We start from the raw sequence: 21625 nt of genomic DNA on the forward strand, positions 1-21625 counted from the left end.
GGACACTTACATGGGAGTAAGCCCTCACTGAAATAAAATGGAACCTGAGCAAATATGCATAGAACTGCTCTGGAATCTTTCATTCCAGGCTATAGAGCTTTCCCTTCTTCCTTCCATCCTGTTCCTGTGCAACTGGGACCCAAGAGGGGCATCTTCCACTTTACCCCCCTATCTTTACCTCTTCCCCCGCCCGCAACTTGGCCCTTACTCCTTCCATTCATAGCATTTACTAGGGTCCCTTTTCTCATCCTTCCTTTCTGAACCCTCTCTCCCATTTATGCTGAGGAACAGAAGGCCCTCTGCGCCTGGGGAAAAACATGCCCCTGAAAAGTACACAAGGACAACCCTTAGATAACTTTGTAGAGCTGTGGGTTTTGGAGACCAATAAGATTACAGACATGTGCTGGTAAATCAAGATACAGGGAAAACTAGAGATGATACAATGGCAACAAGGCATGGGAGGGACTGCTCCCAGCTCAAGTTCAGACCAGTGACTTCCCTTGGAATCACAAGACTCAAGTATTCTGCTTCCCCTGTCGAGTTTTCTAATCCTCCGCAGCCCTTAGAACACTTCAGTCTCACCCATCTCCTTGTACACTCACAGGTACTAACAATCTACTTTTTCCTGTTGTATCCCTCTGTCCATTCCTCCCTTCCCCATTAGTAACCCTTCCATCTTCATTATTTCCTTTTGTTCTATCTCTATTATGAAGTACTTGCAGAAGGGAGAAGACCTTCTTGGCTTCTGTTTCTTTGCCTGCCAAGTCCACAGTAAGGCACACTCTTCCTTTGCTTCAGCTCCCTTGCAGTGGAGGTTATTTGTGAATTTCTTGCATTGTGCAGGGAGTTGGATTAGGTAACCCTGGAGGTCCCTTCCAGCTCCATGATTCTAACAAGTGCTTCTAGTTTACTTTGTACCCATTCACTCTTGAGATTTGCAGACTGTTTGGCCTGTTAGTGATTCCACTCTAAGGTGTTCCACAGGATGCTCCAGAGACCCTTTATACATCATTGGTCTCAGTGAACAACAAACAGGGCACAGCTAAGGACATTATTTCCGGTGCTACTGAAATGCCACAACATAACACTGATCAGAATTTGCACATTTGTCCAGGGACCAGTGTTGGTGGAGTTTATACAGAATGTGGGCAGTCAGTTCTGACCCAGCTGTCACAGTATTGACATACGAAACATACAGCTGAATACTTCTTGTCCCTTCCTTCTTGTAGCCCTTCTGGGCATTGACAAAACAGGACAGCTACACTTCTCTTCTAAGGAGGCTTGTACTCTAGCAGGGTCAGACAGAGGCACATAAGCCCACATTTAAATATAGGAAGCTGCTTTGATCTATCAAGGTAAGTTATTGTCTATTCTGATTGGCAGCGGCTCTCCAGGGTCTCGGGCAGAGGTCTTTCACATTACGTACTGCCTGGTTCCTTTAACTGGAGATGCCAGAGATTGTACCTGAGACTTTCTGCATACAACAGAGATGCCGGGCAACTGAAACACAGACTGTCACCAGGAGATTTTCCCACCCCCCCCCCGCCAGCACTCCCCCCACCATCCGCAACACACATAAGATTCAAAAACAACATCTAGAGATCTCCTACGGCTACCTCTCTTGATTTGCGAGGTAGACGTCAAGGACTGACTCAGACAGCTTTGATTTGCTTCCCACTCCTCTTCTCCACACCAAAGTTGTCTGCAAGCTAAAGATAACTACTGTCATACTTTTACATCTAGCAGTGTCTTGACCAACCTAACCTGCACACACTAATACACACCCCATTCCATAGGATTGCATCAGATGGGCAGCCCAGCCACAGAGGCCAGGAGAGGGGGGGTGTCTGCTGCACCATTCTCATTCTGCTTTTCTGCCCTCCCCCCAAACCTCCTGCAGCTTGAGACTAAAACCTCAAGTCATCCCTCGTGGCCTGACCAATGAGAAGCCGATCAGCAGCAGCCCTGCTCCCTGGCAGCCAAGACCTGCTGCTGTGACCCAGCATATCGAGATCATGTGATACCTCCTTGCCCTCCCTTAAGGCTTCTTTCTTTTCCCCTGCTTCCCCTCTCCCACCATGCGTAACCAAAATAAACGTGTTCCTGTTCTTTTTTGTCCCTCTTAGGATCAACCCAGCCACGGCCCCTCCGAAGGGCTCCAAGGGCCGGCGCTGATGCAATGCAGCGTCAGCTCACGTCAGCAGTCCGGCATCTACCTCACCCTGCACCTTTCAAGCAGTCCAGTCACACAAACATTTCTCTGCTTCCTGAAGGCCTCCATCAATTCCCAGCCTCTCCCTGCCCCCCCCCCCCGCCCCGCCGCTACATTCTCCATCCCCATCCCCAGGCTCCGTTCCACAGCATCTTTCCTTCTCCATTTCTCACCTAACTCGCAAGACGGGGATCTCTCTCTCCATAGCAGAAGAAACCTTGGTTTACTTGACTGGGGGATCCTTTTGGGGGGGACCCACGGGGACCTTTGAGCTAGCAACGGAGGCTACCGGCTTCACGCACAAAGCTGTTTATTTTCCCCTGCATTGGGTTGGAATGAAATCCGCAGGCAGCTGAGACGCAGCTTTTAGCTTCCTTCTTCGAGTGGGTCACGGGGGAAGGAACGCACAAAGGCTTGGCTTGCCAGCCGCATGATTTGGCTTATTTTGTTCTGTCGTAGCAGGTGCTTAATTGTGGCATAAAAATGTTCCTTGGCAGCTTTAACCATCAGTCTCATTCCTGAATGACCCCCTGCCTTACGCAAGACAAAAGCACAATTGTAGCTCAGGTCAAAACAATTCAAGCTCCATGTTTAACCTACAGAACAGCTGGCTGTTTCCTGTGCCAGCCTTTGCATTGGCCAGCAGGAGATACTGCAGAGACCAGTGTATATACTTGTAGGCAAGGGGGAAATTGTTGTTTTGGGGAGGTGGGGCAGAAGACAGAGCTATTTCATTTAGCCCCACAAAGCATAGAGTCATATGCATGTCTGGGGTTGTCCAGTTTGCAGTGATGGGGGGTGGAGTGCAGTCAGCAAGTAAATAGTCCACATGCCACAGCACAGAATTCTGCAACCAGACTACATGGAAATGAAGGACTCGGAGAACAGACTTGAAGGGCCATCACAGATACTCAGCAATTCAGTTACTATCTGACCAGGAAGAAAACATCCTGGCTTGCTAGAGGTCTTTCACATCACCTGATCATTTCAACTGGAAATTGAACTTGGGATGTTCTGTATCCTATTAGCCATGCGGACTAAAGGGAACCTTTGGATATCAGTGCTACCAGTGAGGATAACATGGGGAAGGGAGAACGATGTGAGCCACCTTAGAGGAAGGGTAAGATAAAAATATATTAGACAGGAAGGGAAATGGTCCACACACTTGTTACTTCTGTTGGCCTTAACCCTGCAGAAAAACCAAAACTGAATTTTCTCTGAATCTCCAAAATCAAAAGATCTCTGATGGTCCTAGCTCTGCCTTTCACTAGACTTCTGGCAATTAATAACATTATGTGGCCTCAAGTCTCAAATTTTGAAGAAATGGCTAAATTTGGGTCTTCAGCAGGGGTCATTTCATAGAAAAAAGGTGCCAGAGCTCATTAGCACTACTTATTTGCATATGACACACATCCCTGACATCACCAGAAGGTGTACTAAATTGTATCAGCTTAGCATCTTCCTTAAAATGCTTCTTGAATTAAAATTGACATAATAAAACTTTTATCCCATCATACTTTTAAAATTGTACTTTCTCCTATGTGGTTATAGTGGCAAGGTGAAGATTTTTGGTTATTTTCCCATTTTTTGTGGGGGGAAATATTAGAAAGTTTGTCAAATCTTAAGAGTTTAGCAAAATTCTCAGAGGGGGTTTGAGCAATGGAGACCAGAAAGCAAGTATTTTTGTGGGGGGAGGGGTAAGAAAGAAGGAGCACAATGAAATTCAGAGGTTCCAAAGCTCTGCTCCTGTGAGCTCCTGGCCAGAATGAGGCCTGGTCTTCAGCAAGCTTCCTGGCAGCTGGTTAATCTTGGCACTGCTTCACATATTACAGAGTAAATGGACACATATTAAGAGCCCTCAAATCTGCAACTACAATAACGTTCCAAGTACATACGTGTCTATTTTTAATCTTCTGTAGGATACAAAAAAGCTTTTAACAGGTACACAACATGGGCCTGTAATGTATACCCATTAAAAATGCACCACATGAAGAAACCTTAGCAAATATTATGAAGTCCTTGTGTATGTTACCATGGAGACAGATCTGTTAAAAATATCCAGATGGATGGAGAGGTAAGCAGACATATATAGCAGCAAGATAACAGACAGACTAGACAAGGGTGGGGGATGTCAGATTTGCCAGCTAAATCAGGCCTTAAACCCATTTCCTTGTGGCTCTGCTAAATTAATAGGTCCCATCATGCTTTTGGCTCTACTATCTGGGGGCCTATCTGAGATGAGGTTACACAGACCTTAGCGGGTAAAGTCCCCTCCCCCGACCTCCAAAACTAGTATAGAAGATATATCTCTTGAAACTCTAGGAGAGCACACCTGTGAATGCGTTTTTGGGAGCTATTTCCTATTCAACTCAGTGGGGCTTCCTTCTCGGTATACATGTGTTATGACCAGCTGGACTGCTATTCAAAGCATATTTTCCTGGAAGGAAGTTCCATTGAATTGAATAAACATGCTTATGTTCAAGTTGTGAAATTTTTACTATCTTATGTAATCAGGGGGATGAGTTAGCAAGTCACGCTGGGAGAACAAAGGCAGGAGGAGGGAGGGAATGTTTTCACTGTCACACACCAAGAATAGAACAGGAAATGTAAAAGACTTTTCAACATTAAGTCAGTACAGCAAATTATTTCATGTGACTGTAATTGTATTAGTTAATAAAGCAATGTGTGATAAAACAGCTTCAGAGGTGTCACATGGGTCAAGAAGCAATATTGGGACCCGTATTGTGCTTGTCTTTCTTTTACAAGAAGCTTCACATAGCTGAGGAGGGCATATTCAAAAAGGCAAATGATGAGGGATGGCAAGACTCAAGTCTCATTTCTCCACACTGCCCACAGCCACACAGTTGGATCCTGATTTAACTCCACCCCCCACCCCCCCACACCAGCTTGAGAGTCAAACTACACACTGGGAGTTTCATGGAATTCCTGCATCAGATATACTCTGGCCTTTGCAGGCAGACTTCTGAGTCCAAACAGAGGTTTCTCTCACATTGCCATCTTGTGATTATGTGATGCTGAACCATAAAATATAGCTGTCAACACACTGGTAGTGCAAGACCATTAGCTCTTCCCTCCTCTCTTTCCCCTTAACTCAGAAATAATTTCCCTTTCCCCATTTGCTTCCTGTACCTGCAGAGCAGGGGGATTCCAGTAGGTATAGCTAGTCATGCCTCTTATAAAAGCTGTTCCTGTCCAAATTCTCCTTTGTTAAAAGATACAAGAGGACCCCTAAAGCTGAGTGGTTGACTTCTCCTGCTCCAGTCCCTTTTACTGATACAGAAAAGAGATTCTGACACAGGCTTATTTGGAAGGTATTCTCCCCATCCTACAGTTCCCCTGTGGCTTTGAACAAGCTGACATGTGGCTAAGCTGAAATAAAAGCCATGCATAAAAGCCATCCAAAGTCACCCATATAGCAGCTTCCACTTTAAATAAAATAAAAAATAACAACCCAGATTCAAGCGAAAGCACCAGCCTCAATCCCTGCACCCAGAGCCTTCTGTTTTATAGCAGCTATAATTAAAATGTAGTTTATTGTCTGTTCTCCTGTCTCCCTGATATAAGCCTCTTGAACTTATCAGAGAGGAAAAAACCCGTCCATCTGCCCCAGTTCATAATCACCCTTGTTTCAAGCAGATAGCTCCTAAGTCCACAATGCAAGGGCCTTTGTCTAAGGACAGCAGCAATACTTCAGGCAGTATACTGAAGGAGCATATCAACCCCCTCCCTCCCAGCCAGCAGCAGGACCTGGGGAGCAAAAGGATTTGAGATAAAAGTTTTTTGCTGAAGACCTTCATAATTTTTGTGATTCTGCTATGTACACACACACAGAGTTGTCACTGAGCATTTACATTGCATCCATTTCTGTTGCACACCACCCAAATTCAGTCTTATAGTTACATTACGTATTGTAATTTTTGTGAATTCACTTTATCATGAACACTCAGATACCCAGAATCCTTTAAGCGTGCTATTTAAACCTTTCTGCTTTGTTCACTGATTTCCCCAGAATTCCATAGCATCCACCAGGTCTCTATTTCACATTCTTCCTTGCTCAGAATCTTCTACCCAGTTCTATCTGCAATCTGTTTTAATGCTCCGAGGCCGCAATAAACCAAAAGGTTTTATAGCTTTTCTGAACTTCAGCACAACATTGTACATTATTCAAAATCCCTGTGCTCCTATTTAATGTAAGCTCTTCTTACCTTTGTTTTATAAACCTTGTTTCCCACTGCTGCAATCTGTTACCTAGAAGCCCTTGGAAAGTTCTGTAAGCCTGACTAAATAAGCAGTTATCTGTGAGCACTTTAAAGTTCAACCAACCTCTTATGATCCTTGCTGACTGTTATGGCCTGGTAGCTGGTAGGGAGCCTTATAAAACCACAGTTTAGTTTAGTCGCCTCTTGGCAAATGGCGTGATATACTGGATACTTGTCAATATGTAACAGACTATTTTGAGTCAGCTTGGTACAGGAAGGTTAAAAGTCATCTGCTTTGAGTAAAGTTCAATTTCTACCTATGACTGGCAAGCAATGGTCTTGGCTTGGCAGGACTGAGAGAAATGAATAACATGCAATCAGAAGCAGTTTAGTTCCCTCTACCTTTGTGCATTGGCTGCTATCCACACAAAGATTTGACCCACCAACATTCCTCCTTCCCAACTGTGACATTAACTTGGTTAATACAGCTGTTTTGCAGTATACTCGCACTCAAAAATACCTTCTAGGTACAGCATTAGCATCTAACAGTGCAGTTCTAAGCAGTTATGCCCCTCTAAGTCCATTGATATCAATGGGTCTACCTCTGCTTAGAATTGCACTGTAAGCCTCTGATTCATTCTGACTAGAAGACTAACAGCTATAAAAAGATGCTCAGTGCTGCACCTTGCAGTGAAGGGGAGGGAAGGACAGAATTTGCAAAGCAGGCCAGAGATTCTGAAGAGTACGATTTGCCGTTGAGCTAAAGGCAATGGATGGTTCTTCTTGCAACACGTTAAATGTGGCAGAGTGGTAGATCTTCACTGTCAGCATGTCATAGGAAAACATCACCTTCAGAGTCTGGGAGGGCTCATGGTGTTTCAACTTTCATAGGATGGTACCTGCCCCCAAGTGGTTCTGTCATCTGATATTATTTGTAGTTCATTGGTCATTCCAGCTCACATGAAACTAAGGTTTGTACTTGGCCCCCAAATCGTGTTTTGCAGTCAGTCTGCAATCTTGGTTTGTAGCCGCACCCCCCCTCAGTATCATGCAACACCAAGCTGTGGTTTGGCATTACACAATCAACAATGTAAACTTCCGTATCAAAGTACTCACAAGGCAGCATCCATTTTGGTCTTCTTCGGTTTGAGGTGGTTTTTGCCTCTGAATGCCATTTCTTTTTGTTTTCTACAGAGTCTGAAAGTGAAGGAGAATGAGATCAGCTATTCCATTTTGAAACTGCCTTTGTGATAAACCTCACCTTCATTTCCCCCAGTATATAGAATGCAATGGGACAGTTTCTAGCCAGGGTTGTCCTTTACCAGCTTCTGGTTTGATTAAAGGGATGGGAGATTCAGAAGAATGCTAAATTGAATTTATCCTGGCTTGCATATCCTCCAGGATTTGGGAGTGAACAGGTACACTTTACATAAATGAGAGATTCATAGTAAGCCTATAATGCTACTATCCTCCCTCCCAAGACATTTTGGCATTCAGATTAAAAAATCACATTTCTATACTATCCTCAAATCACATTTGTATGATAATCTGCTTTTATCAGATTACTGGATTTATATTTTCAAGATACTAACTTTTCAGGCCACTACTGAGTAGAAACTCTGTGTATACTAAAAACAAGTTTGTGTTGTAAAAATTGGTTCTGTATATGTTGTTGTATATGGACCATTTTATATTTGTAAGTCTGTTTTGAAAGGTCAAAATACTTTCTTTAAAAAGTTATTCCAAATGAAGTGGGTAAGAAAAACCAAGCGTATAACCTCTTGGAAAACAAATGTAAATTGACAAGAAGGTAAGCAGAGCAGGAATTTTAGGAGGAAATTGTTCGTTATATAAAAGCAGTTGAAAAAATATTCCTGATTTAAAACATGGCACCTCTGTTATCCTTTTGGCAAAAATTATAACCCTCCCCACCAGCTCAGTTTAGGCATCACAACAAACAATGGTTAAAAAAAAAGTTAATGGCGCTTTAATGATTAACAAAGTTTATTCCAGCATAATTTTTTTTAGAGATTATGCTGGAATAGACTTTGTCAGTCTTTAAGATTCCTCTTGATAAGTGCTTCTGATACGCTGTTGGAACAACAACAACAACAATTCTTCCAAAGAATCTCTTTGGTGTAATGTCTGCACTGGATTTGTCCCTAAGTGACAAGCCGGAATCATAGACCATTGCTTGAAGCAAGTTTGCATGGGGTAAAATATCTAAACTGAAAATAACAGGTATAGCTGTTACATCACTCTGAGGAGAGTCTTGAACCTAGGGATTGGGGTGCTGAGTACAAAAACAGACAACAGCTATAAACTGTGGCTTGCCTGTCAGCATATTTTAAAAACTGAAATCATAGTTTGGGTTCTAAACTCTGGTCAAACATAAGCCATCATACTGATTACAGGTTTTAAATGGATCAGCTTAACACAGTGAAGTATAACCTGACTTCTCATAGGTCAAAGCAGGTCAAGGAGACCTCTCTTGTATGTACTTTGCAATGAAGTTTTCCTTCTGTGAACTCTGTTGTAAAGTAGAATAAGGATTTTCCCCGCCTCCTTTATCTGTTTAGTTGCCATAACAACTGTTTCTAAGCTAGCTAACTACAGGCCTGGCAGGCAGGAGTCTTGATACCTGATTCGCAGAGGCAGTTTGCTGGCACCATCCAAGGGTTCCTTTGTGGAGACATTAAGTGGCCGAACTCCTTGGCTGAACTCTGAACAGCCCCAGGAGCTGAGTTTTAAGGGTAGTTGGTTAAATACATCTGGTTGAAATCTGGTCCAGTGGCACCTTTAAGACCAACAAAGTTTTATTCAGCGTGTAAGCTTTCCTGTGTACTCACACTTTCTTAAGTGTGTGTGCACACAAAAGCTTGTACCTTGAATACTTAGACCAGTTTCGCACTAGAGCTTTAATCCTGGTTTAACTCTGTCCCCAAACTGACTTTCTACACTAAAACCATAGAATCATAGAGTCATAAAGTTGGTTTCTCTGATTCTATGATTCTAGTGTAGAAAGTCAGTTTGGGGATAGAGTTAAACCAGGATTAAAGCTCTAGTGCGAAATTGGTCTTAGTGAGATCTTTTGGGTCTTAAAGGTGCCACTGAACTCAAACTTTGCTGCTTCAAACCAACATGACTACCCACTGAACTCAAACTTTGCTGCATCAAACCAACATGACTACCCACTGAACTCAAACTTTGCTGCATCAAACCAACATGACTACCCACTGAACTCAAACTTTGCTGCTTCAAACCAACATGACTACCCACTGAACTCAAACTTTGCTGCATCAAACCAACATGACTACCCACTGAACTCAAACTTTGCTGCTTCAAACCAACATGACTACCCACCCGAATCTAACATCTGGTCAAGAAAGCCTGAGGTAGTAGAAAGCTCAGTTCAACCTTTAGTAAGTAACTTTCAAAGTCCCCATTTACAAGGGGAATGCTTGGTGAAGAGACTATTGGCTGGATCTACTCATTGAGCAATGTGATGGGGATAGCGTCCTGAAGAGTGCACTTTTCTGCTTTAGCTGGCAGTTTGGAGATAAAATTTTTGTAAGTGCTCACTTTTTTGCAGTTGTCACTTTAAAGTATAAGACCAAAAAACAGAGCAGGGAACCAGGAGGTCTAGAACAGGGACAGGCACTATTTTTTTTTGCCCTAGTGTTGAAAGAAGTACTAACAAAGATATTGGAGCTCTGGCAAACTGGGCCACCCCTAGACTGTCTGGCACCCTAGGCAAGGCTAACTTCTGGCGCAACCCCCCCACTTGCACTGATAACATCACCAAGTCACATGGGGATGCCCAATTTGGTACCCCCCAAAGGCCAGCATCCTAGGCAGTTGCCTAGTTTGCCTAGTGGTAGGGTCAGCCGTGCTGGCAAACAAAATGGGATGGGCAGAAGAGGGCTGTAAATGGCCAGGCATGCATTGCCAGCATCTCAGGGATTTACCTTGGGGTTTGCTGGTATCTTTGTAGACCTGGGAGGAGAGAAGACCATGCCTGCTGCCTTCTCCAACACCACTGGCAACAGCAGCGCAGCCAGTGACTCAGTTGCATGGGTAGAGATGTGGCCCTGGTGCCCTGCAAAATGGTCTGGCACACATGCTGGAAGTTGAAAATCTTTCCCCAAAATACTAGTGGTCTTTTTGTGCCAGGCTAGTTTTTACAGGGGGGAGCATTCAATTCACCCTTTTTTCCCCACTCTACTACCTCAGAATACCACCAATTTTGGGAAGAAGATGAGGTTCAGTAGAAGAGTCTGTATTTTGGATATAAAAATCCCAGCTTGGCATCCCCATTTGACAAGTAGCTGATGCTGAGGGAAACTGGCCTCTGATGGAGACTCTGGAGAGTCACAGCCAGCCAGAGCAGACAATTCTGAGCTAGATGGATAGTCTAGCTCAATATATGCTCATTTTGGTGTATGTAGTGACCTCTTGAAGGATAAGACAAACAAAATAGGGTAAACCGAACAAATATATATTTTATATAATAGCATAAAACTCTGTGGGGTACTCAACATTTTTCAAAGGCCAAAAAAGGAGGGAAATGCCTTATGTAGTAATTCAAAAGGTGTTACAAAATATTGGTAAATGTTATAAAAAAATAGTATATCCAAATGAAGATAGGGACATACAACCCTTCCTATCAACATCTTTGCAGCATGGTCTGAATTGTACTATGTTTTTCACACATACACGGGGAAATATAAGCAACCCAGAGTTGGAAACGACTGGTGCTTGCACAGGGGACCTTTCCTTTCTTTTCCTTTCCACTCCAATGATAATACTTAAAATTAAAGATTCACTTTTTTTTTTCTTTCTGGAAGAAACCAGATGTGACTTTCCCTGCTGTTTTTTTCAGTGGCACAGGCATCAACTACCCATTGCTAGACAGCTGTTTGAATCAAAGGCTAATTTGGTCTCTTTGCATTATAGCGATTGCCTAGTGAAGAGTGTGGTTGGGAGGGAAAGGAAGATTTGAGGAGTGGGAAAGAAAGTAAAATGAGTTTATGAATTTAGTATCCATTCAGTCCTAACAAGCCATGAAATTACCAAACAAGCAAAAATCACAAACCTGGTGCTGTATTAACAAAGGCCAAGTTTCAGAGGGGCGGGGGGAGGAACGGAGAGAGAGTACAATATTATATCACACTTCCTTTATCCAACAATTTCTAGGGTAGCTAATTCTCAAGGGAGTTATCCTTTTAATGCACACTCATCACATTGCTTACATTTCTTTTCCTGGATTGTACCATTTCAGCACCTGTTAATATTGCAGCATGTTTACATAACCTATCAAACTGAGAAGGGGGTAGTGGAGGGAAGCATTGCTCCCTGACTGGGGAAAAAGAGGATGTTGCATGGATGAACTCCCTCAAGTGCCCTGAGTTTCAGAGCTTGGAAGCAAGAGATGGGGCATAACACTCCCACCTTCTCCCATCACCTGCTTGGCATAGGTCTAAACAAAGCTTTTGGGTTTTTTAAAAAAAGCATAAGGGAAATTGTGTCTCAGCTCCCCCAAAACTGAACAGCGTTGTGCTTTGATATGGGAAGCTCTGCTCACCAATGATGTTTGCTGCAAGTGTGGCTTTAGGTAAACATCGCTCGGCCTGGTAGGACAGTTGTGAAACTGCAACACTGCTCTGTCAGCTTCTTGGAAGAAGGGTGAGGTAGATACATGTGAGTGGGAGGATACCCACCCACCCAGTCCAGAGTTATATAATCAGTCCGTAAAATCTGAAGTTAATGCACGTAATAGTCACATTGTGTCTATATGTTTTTCCTAGCCAAGAGTGCAAGCAATATCAGTATCAGGTGGTACAGTGCTCAAGGGAGCAGTGACAGGAAGTGCTCCATAGCGTGCAAGGCTATGAGACAGCACACCTGATATTCTTGCTCACACATCTCAAATGAACCACTCAGAAAATGGTACTGATTATGTAATCAAGAGGCAGTGTTGTCATGGTGTACTTTTTGGTCCCTTCGGCTTTTTGCTTGTCACAATTCAGATGGTTACATAATTTTGAAAGAGCCGCATTATTTTGTTGCAGAGGCCGGAATCTCAGGAATAGCTGTGCACTAAGAAGGATTTTCCTCAAATGTTTGAATGACAATCGGGCTTAATATTTGAAACCAAGGCTATCTATAAATAGCAGCTTTTATCCTACCACAACATTCTGAGGACAGAAAAGCAGGGAATTTTTTACCTATTTCACCATCCTGTATTAGAACTCTACTTTGCCCATATCCTGTTCCCAACTTCTGATTCTCAGGGAAAAAAGGGCTCAGTTGGAGGGGGAAGGAGGAAAGTCTGAGAGATCTTATGGGATGCAGACCAGCGCTTCATTTTGATATTCACCTTTGAAGTGCAATGTCTAGTAGTGCTGTATTTTGGGGCCCTATTTAAAACCCCAAACAAGAAAAATTACTCAACTTATTTGTAAAGAGGCCTTTCAGGGTGCAGACACCCTGGAAGCCTGTATTAGAGTGATGGGGGGAAGAGAGGGACATAGAAGAGGGTCAGTGTTGTGCATCTTCTGAGCACAATTCTACCCCCATCCCTTTGGTGGTGAGGAAGAAAGGCTGGTCCAGCTTTGCAAAGTATGCAGAGGTAATGTATATGTATTATCTTTATTTCAGAGTGACTTTGAAATGGAATTCAGGTAGAATTGCTGTGAATATTTGAGGATGAATGAAGATTAGACAAGAAATGGCTATCAACAATTGATAGCAAAGAAAAAATAAAACCTCCATGTTGAGAGAAAATCTATCTCTGAACAGTAGTTTCGGGAAACAAAGAACAGCCAAACACTGTTCTTCCTTTTGCTCTATTTTGTGATCTCCTAGAGGCATTTTGTTGTTCATATCTGAAAACAGAATACCAGAGTAGAAGGATCCTTGATCTGCTCCAACAGGCTCTCTATTTGAACAATATTTGAAAGCAAGGGGGAAGGGGAAGAGATCCTAATCGACCTTGAAATCTCTGCCCAGGCTCATTCTGTATATTGTAGATAATCTTTCTAGCCAGTTTGCATATTATATGTTCATACCGCTGTGCTCCCCACTTTTTGTCTTCACTGGAGGACACAGATGAGACAGATCTCAGCTTTCTGTCTAACCGTGGCAGAACTCTGCTCGGCTTAGAAGCAGGAACTGAAGAAGAGACCTTTATTACAGAATGACGCTAATTATGGCTGTACAGACGCATTCAGCCAGTGAGCCTTGTTTCTGTGCACGCACGCAGACCAGCAAATACAGAACCCAGAGGGAGAGCTGCAGCTGCTGGCATGAAACATTTAAAGCCCTGACTCCCTACTGAACTGTAGCTTCATACAGTATTCACAGCCTCATACAGTATTAAGAGCCACTGATGCTGTATGAAAAACTGCAAAAAAAAAAATCTCTTTGGACATGCTTTTAATAGCACATTCCATTATTTCTCTCCTGCTTCCTGCTGCTTCCTCCCTCTGTTTCTTATTGCCAAGGAAATTTGCACAAAAATAGGATAATGTTGCCAGTAATACTTCACACTTTTCATTTGCAAGTACCTTACAATGCATTAATTTTCACTGTGCGTTCATAAGGCACCTAAGTGTTATCAATGCCTTCATTATCTTTTTGAACAATGGAGGAACTGCTGTGCAGAGAACTGAAAAGTTTTCTTTTCAGCATGTGGCCTTCCTGTTGGGGAAAGTGAGGGAGCCTGGCTTCACATGGCAATTTTGGGCAGCTATCACAAGCATGCAAAGTGTCAATTTGCCAGCCTACAGGTGAGGCCTGGAGATCTGCTTTTACAACTAGCTGGCAGAGATCAGCTCCCCTGGAGAAAATGGCTGCTTTGAAGGGTGGACTCTATGGCAGTATGCCCTGCTGAGGCCCCTCCACAACCCCCACCCTCTCCTGGATCTACCCTCAAAGTCTCCAGGTGTTTTCCAACACAGATCTGGCAACCTTATCAATTCGGGTGCCCTTCCTGCATATAGGAGAATAAGGTCATAGAGTAAGTATAAAAATGGGTTCCTCCTCACACCCTCTTATACATATTTACATTCTGTAGCTGGTATAAACAAAAATCCTAACCCGCTGCAGCTTCGGTTTATAGAGTCCAGTGTAATTAAACTTTAAAAAAGCACCAGTACGCTGGCGGTTAAGCTGGACGTAGCCTGGAGGCAAGGCTGAGAAAATCCTGTAGTGACTATAAAATACTTCAGTTAGTCTGGAAAGAGGCAAATAGAGACAAACAAATCAAGGTTGCAGTAGATAAGGGAAGAGTTCTGCCTGCAAATTGGATGAATGGGTGGATCAAGTTCCATGAATATCTCCTCACCTATCCAACTTCTTTGGAGAGCAAGAATGTGGTAGTGGTTGCAGTTTTGGCAAGTAACCTCTCTAATCCTACAGATTTCAGCGGGTTTAACAGTCATTCCCTTCCCACAGGAAACCCTGAGAACTGAAGTTCTGTGATGAGAGGGAGCTTGGGATCTATAAGGAATTCTCTTCATTAGCAAATTACAACTCTTGGGGTTCTTTGTGGGAAAAGCCATGATGATTAAAATGGGGATAAAGGCAATGCATGTTTGTGGTGTCCCTCAGCTTCCTGAAAAGCTTAACCAAGATGCTTTGCACACCACAAGCAGCTAAATGACTAGATAAAGCAAAACAACAACATGAGCCCATGGGAGCAGAAGGGAAGCCATTTTTGATGGCAGTTCTCATGTTATATTGTGAGACCCCAAATGAGTGGTTTAAATTTACAGTAAGTCAATACAGCCCACAAAGGATGAGTCCCTTTCCCCATTAGTTTAGAGTCACGCTTCCTTTGGGAGGGGCAGGTTTGATGCTCCCCTGAAGCTGAATTTCTCCACAAACTTCACATCACCTCTGCAGTGCTGGAAAACAAGTTGAGCTCATGACCTGGCATTACTCTGCAAAGAGAGATCTAGGACATCAGCCCAGAACTGAGTACGTCAAGAAAACTAACCAAAGTGTTTACACAAGCAGTGGTTTCTGATCTCAATGAGCAGCACAGAAAGGGAGCTTACAGGAGGGGTATAAAAAGGACCTTCTCTTGCATAAGTACTTCTCAGTGTCTGGAGCAGCCTCTGCTTATACTGTGGGTACGATCAGACAGGCAGGTTACTGCAGCATTACCTCGTCTTTAAAAAAGCCGCTTGAGTTTGGGCTGGTTTCTGATGATCAGACAGTGCCCCCTAAAACCAGCATCATAGGGCCACAGGCCCATGGTGGTTTATTCACATCACTAACACACCACTTGCAGCTGGGCTGGGTTTTTCCCTAAGTCCCAGTGTGTATGCCAAGAAACAGACACGAGTGCACACACTCCTGACCATATTCTATGGGGGCACTGAAGCACACATCAGAGTGGGGTTTGGGGAGTGGGGAGGGCACACCAGAAATGGAGTGAAACAATCACACCACTCATGCATTTCCATGACACGCCTCAGTGATCAGATACCCAGAAACCTGCCATGGAAGCACTTTGCCGAGGTAGCCACTGAAATTTGCCCGTGGCACAGAGTGGTAAAGCTGCAGTACTGCAGTCCAAGCTCTCTGCTCGCGACCTGCGTTCAATCCCAGCGGAAGCTGGGTTCAGGTAGCCAGCTCAAGGTTAGCTCAGCCTTCCATCCTTCCAAGGTCAGTAAAATGAGTACCCAGCTTGCTGCGGGGGGAAGTGTAGATGACTGGGGAAGGCAATGGCAAACTGCCCCTTAAGAAGTCTGCAGAGAAAACGTCGTGATGCGACGTCACCCCAGAGTCGGAAACAACTGGTGCTTGCACAGGGGATTGCCTTTTACCTTTTTATTTAATCTGTGTGGGAGTCATTTTAGCACAAGGTAGGGATGAGTGGGGCACAGGAGCCAGATGTGTTTATTTGATCCCACCCATTTGATCTGAAGGGGAGGGGTGGTTATGTTGAACCAAAGTGGTCGGTCGATTGCACCGTCTCTCACTTCCTTCACAGTCATTGCCCTTCTATTGACACTGATGCTAAGTAAGACACAGAGCAAGTTTAGTTGCTACTATACACACAGAGAAAGTTCTGCTTTAGTGGCAAATGAATAAATACAGATTTTTAAATTTGGAAGGCTGTATGCTAATTTTACATAACGTTCATACAGGATATGATACTAATCTTGCTTTGGAAGTTGCTTCTGCATATGCACACATATAAGTATCTACTTCATGAAAAACATGTTTGTCCCAAATAGTATCTTCTTTATTCCCATATGCTGAAAACCTGTCATTCTCAACTGTAGGCCCTTTCATGCATCATGACTGAAACAACTCCACATTTGCCCACTCTCCCCTCTCATTTGTACACTGTTGTAAGGAATCACAGCTGTTATATTCATGTGTTGTATCTCATGTCGACATCTTAAGGCTGTCTAAAAATGGGCTACTTCACATGTTATAAACTGGAAAAAAGCATAGCAAGTTGTTTCTAGGTATGCCTGGTTCTGATACAGCGCTGGTGTATGAATTTTTGAAACAGGAATAGCATTGCTGCTGAATTTCACCTGAAGCACAATTGGATGCAAGTTTGAAAACTTGTGCTTAGGCAAAACAGCTGAGGGATATTTAAGAAAGTTTCAGGGATCCCAACAAAATAGCTTGCGAGGTTTGCATATGCCTTAAAGGGAACAGTGTTTTGTGAAAAGGAATAATCCTTTTCATTCCAGTTGCTTGAAAGTGAAAGTAGCATGCCTGGCTGGAGACAGGCTACAGCAAAGAGGAGGAAGGAAGAGTCAGAAGAATAAGGCACTAATCCTTTACATAATCTTTTAACTTTAACTCCAAATGAATTTGAATTGATGGCACTCAACACTGTATATATAGTGCTCACCATTTTTTGGCTCCTGTGGAGACACTAGAAAGACTACACAGCACTCCCCCCACACACACATTTGCAATCCATTGAAAATTAAACAAAGACATGGCACACCATGCAATATTTAGAACAGGGAGGAGAAAATTATGAACAATAGGAACATCTTGTGGTTACATAAGTTAACCATAGGCCTCCTCTCCGTTCTATTAAAGTTAATGGAAATATACATGTTTGTTTTGTTCTGAGATGCACACTGCTCCTGAAACACTGTAAATATGTAACCCCTTCTGAGAATTGGTCTTAAATATTTTGGCACACTAGGTGAAAAAGCAGTCATACCCAGAATATTGCTCAGAGCAGCGGTGAATGAAATATAGAGCTTGTAACACAGGACATGTGCTGGTTTTATTTTGTTCTTTTGCCATCAAGTCAGTTAAGTTATAGTGACCCCTTCAAGGCAAGAGACACTGAGAGGTTGTTTGTCACTCCCTTCATCTGTGTAGCGACCCTGGCCGCCTTGGTGGTCTCCCATCCAAATACTAACCAGGGCTGACTCTACTTAGCTTCTGAGATCTGATGAGATCTGGCTAGCCTGGGCTAGCAGGGGTAAAAATAAGCAAGTGCAGGGTGGTACAGATTACAAGTAAGAAAAAGGCTGAAGCAATATCTCCCCTCTTCTGCTTCACGCGCCCCCCCCAATAGTGTCACTCAGAAATTTAAGTGCATTTCACCTGTGGCTATATGAGCCATGTCTAAACTGCTGCCCCACGCAGTCACTAATGTTTATGATGTCCTAAGCACTCCTGTTAAAACAAACAAACAAAATCTATGGCCTTCTTTATCACTGATGGTCCTCTTTCTCCAAGGTTCTTGCTGCGGTAGAGGAGAGAGTAATGCAAAATTGAAGTTCACCACCATCCCCAGGACTTTCTAGCTGGAAATTTATTCCTCTTTCACCCTAGAAAAGGACCTGCCTCATAATTTTTAGAATTCCCGCTCCTATTAACAGAAGAATAGCTGGCACAAGAATAACAGAAAAGGCCCCAGAAATGAATTTAGATGTTACCTGTGCATCGGTTTTGCAGGGGATGGACTTGTCGGCTTAAAACACAAGATTCTGTGCTCTCTGCTCTCCTAGGTATGGCTGAGGAACAAGGCTCTGGATCTTTCTCTCCTCCTCAGAAATGCTATCTGGTGTGAGCAGGTAAGCTCATTCTTATATTATCTGCCCATGTGATCTGACAAATGCCCTAGGGATGATTTTTTTTAACAGGCAGGAGAAAAAAAGCTGGGAACCAAAACCTGTTGAACCACAATTAAGGCTTAGACTCAGTAGAAAGGAATTTTCCACTAATGGGAATACATCCTTGTGCATTTACAACCTGCTCTGCCCTCTGAGCTGGAGATCACAGACAGGGCACTGCCATTGAGAACAATGGGGGAAAAAACCAACAAACTTAGGACACCTTAAGAGAAGAAATACTAGTGCTGAATCCAGTGCTACAGAACCTTGTTCACTTATTAGTACAGTTCATACAGTACAGTTCTAGCAGCTTGGTTTCTTCCTGCATTTCAGCCTCTCTGCAATGAATTTGTTTTAAATTGTGAGTTTAGATCCAAAGGTGCTTTTCTGCTCACTGGATTCCTCTGCTGCTCTTCCATTGACAACTTTGAATTTAAATTCCTAGATGGGGTCTAATACAATGAATATTGGGAAACACTTCTCAAAGTCACAGAGCATGCTTCTTATAAGTTAAGGTTTTCTGTCTGTGGTTTTCCCTCAGACCTTGTATTAAAAAAAACAATGATTTTTTTAAAGAAAATGCTACTCTGGAAATCAGGGGCATTGTTTTAAATTGTTTGATCTAATTTACATTATTACAGGTAACATTGCAGCCCTAAGCAAAATAGGGTATTGGATGAAGAATTAGAAGAGACATTTCTTCCTGTGTGTGAGAGAAGAGAGAATACCCTCTTCTACAATGAAGGTCGCTATCTGAAACGTCTGGAAAAAAAATCTCGTTTAATTTTTAAAAAGTGTGGCTATCCCTTATGACTGTGAAATACACTTAAAAGAGTGTGAGTGATGCTTGCCAAAAACCTCAGAAACCAGAGGAGCAGCTAGATAACATTTCTAGAGATTGGACACCTGGCTTCAATTTCCTGAACAGCTCTTTGACCATCTCCATTATTATCAAAACTGAAATAAATTATGCAGAATAATATAAATGATGCATAATGTATACAGCTTTTTTAAAACAAAGAATTGCAATCTTTGTTGCATAGGATAGACACAGTGCCAACTATCAAACGTATGCTAGAAAGAGCGGGAACAGTGGAAACACAAAGGAGAAGCCAAAACTTTTATGGGAGGACTAACCAATCTAGATATCATTTAAAAATAGCACATGTGAACCGTTTCATATTTAGTATTTCTTCATTTAAAAATACTTGTATCCCACCTTTCCATTCACTAAACTGCAGTGCAACAGATAACAATACAAAAGAAATGAATGAAACAACAGCATGAGGCAACAAAGTTCAATTAAATCAACCGTTGCATAAACAACAACAGATCATGTTGTAATTACTGAAAAAGTCAAGAGAATGATAGTTTACAACAGGTGCCTAAATAGGTGCCATGTGAATATTTCTTGGAAGGGTGTTCCACATTTAGGGTGCCACCAGTGAGAATGTCCTATCACACCCACCTAATCTATGAAGGCAGAGACAACAGAGCAGAGCCTCAAATAATTATCTAAGTGAACAATAAGGTTCTGGTCCCAGAATATTAAGAATTTTATAGACCAAAATCAGCACCTTGAGCTATATGGAAATATCTGGGAGCCAATGAAGATCTAATGCTGCTGACTGTAACAATATGTGTGGTGTAGTGGTTACAGGGCTGGCTGGACTACTATCTGGAAGAATTCCCCAGGTTCAGATTCTCACTCTGCCATGGATGCTTGTTGGGCGACCTTGAGCCAGTCACACACACTCTACCTGACCTACCTCACATGGCTATTGTGAGAATGAAATGGAGGAGAGGAGAATGTTTTGGGTTCCCACTGGGGAGCAAGGTGGGGTATAAATGAAATACATACACAGTGATAGCAAATCAATTCTTAAACATGGCACTGAAGGTAGATGGGATGCTCAGAAAGAACATGAGGCACATCTTCACAATACAATATAGTAGGGAAAGAAAGGTGGAACAATTCCGCAAAATCACATGTTGCTTTACAGATCTGACTTTATACAAGGATTTTATCACCCCTTCCCCACCCCAGAAATGATTGCAGCAGAAAATAAGAGTTTCCTTAAAGGTGGAAAATAAGAAGGATGGTTGCAGCAGGAGATATCATCTTGATAATATTCTGGGCAATTTTCCCTCTTACTCTACTGTAAGAAGCAGAAATGTCCTCCTACTTACAGAAGAATGCCTTTCCAGGAACTTCGATGAGTCTGTGATTTTGGATCTTTGAGTACTTGGTTCTTCTCTACAGGATCATATTCCACATTGTTCGTAAGTCAGAATTACAAATATACACTCTGGCCAGACGCCTGCTCTTTTATATTCATCCAACAGGTGCTCAGGATAAGAATGCAATTAAATCCCGGCATGGAGGAGGAGGTGGTAAAGGAAAGGTAACCATGAGTCAATGTGAACCGAAAAGGTGAACATTCCAGAGGGAACAAATTAAGCGCCTGGGAACCTGTATGAGATTATGGTGATTCAGTGGGAACCAAAAGATGTACAGTCAGCAAGGCGACAATGACCAGGTTATGGAAAGGGTGGATGAATTGCCGCAGTGCTTAATGAAGAGCTGGTATGTTGCCAGTCAATGGGAAACTATTTCATGGGAGATCTCCATTTAAATGGATGGGAACGGATCTATATCTAAGTACCTGCATTCGGACAACAGCAGGCAGGCAGGCAAGGATGCGCTGTTCCACAGTTGCATATTGTTTTCTGCAGGTGCAACTGCAAATGTTACCTAACCCTGTAGTTTAGTTACTGCCATGCTCTGTGGCCTCTTGGTTTTCTGCTATCCTTAATCTTTAGTGGCCACAGATAGAGTTGTAAAATTTCCAAAAGCCATGGGACAAAAATAGAGTTGCCAATCCCCAGTTGTGTAGCAAGTAAGAAGCACTAAGACATCCACGATAAACCAGCCTCAAATATGAAAAATTGTTGTTAGTCTGCAGAATATTTTAGCTATTTGCTATGTATGAATGATTTAAATGATTTTGAAGCTTGTAGAAGCCTCGTGTGAAACAGGGCAATATGTGCATCCCTGTTGCAGTCATGTGCCTTGATGT

The 21625-nt window shown here is 42.8% G+C and overlaps 1 protein-coding gene across 3 annotated transcripts in view; it reads right to left on the bottom strand.

The window, feature by feature from the left end:
• Positions 1–20754, bottom strand: part of RHOBTB2 (Rho related BTB domain containing 2) — a 39440-nt gene extending 18686 nt beyond the window's left edge. Inside the window, exons 1-2 of one of the 3 annotated variants that reach the window (XM_060251869.1) lie at positions 20736–20754; positions 7549–7629 (exon numbers count right to left, since the gene is read on the bottom strand). In XM_060251869.1, the coding sequence (XP_060107852.1) occupies positions 7549–7607 (59 nt within the window). In that variant the 5' untranslated portion in view covers positions 7608–7629; positions 20736–20754. Of the gene's footprint in view, positions 1–2385; positions 2463–7548; positions 7630–18368; positions 18384–20735 lie in introns of those variants that run through there. The other 2 variants (XM_060251868.1, XM_060251870.1) reach the window with 2 other exon arrangements.
• Positions 20755–21625: the final 871 nt, after the last annotated feature.

The sequence above is a fragment of the Heteronotia binoei genome, chromosome 12, assembly GCF_032191835.1.
Source record: "Heteronotia binoei isolate CCM8104 ecotype False Entrance Well chromosome 12, APGP_CSIRO_Hbin_v1, whole genome shotgun sequence".
NCBI classification, from domain to species: domain Eukaryota; kingdom Metazoa; phylum Chordata; class Lepidosauria; order Squamata; family Gekkonidae; genus Heteronotia; species Heteronotia binoei.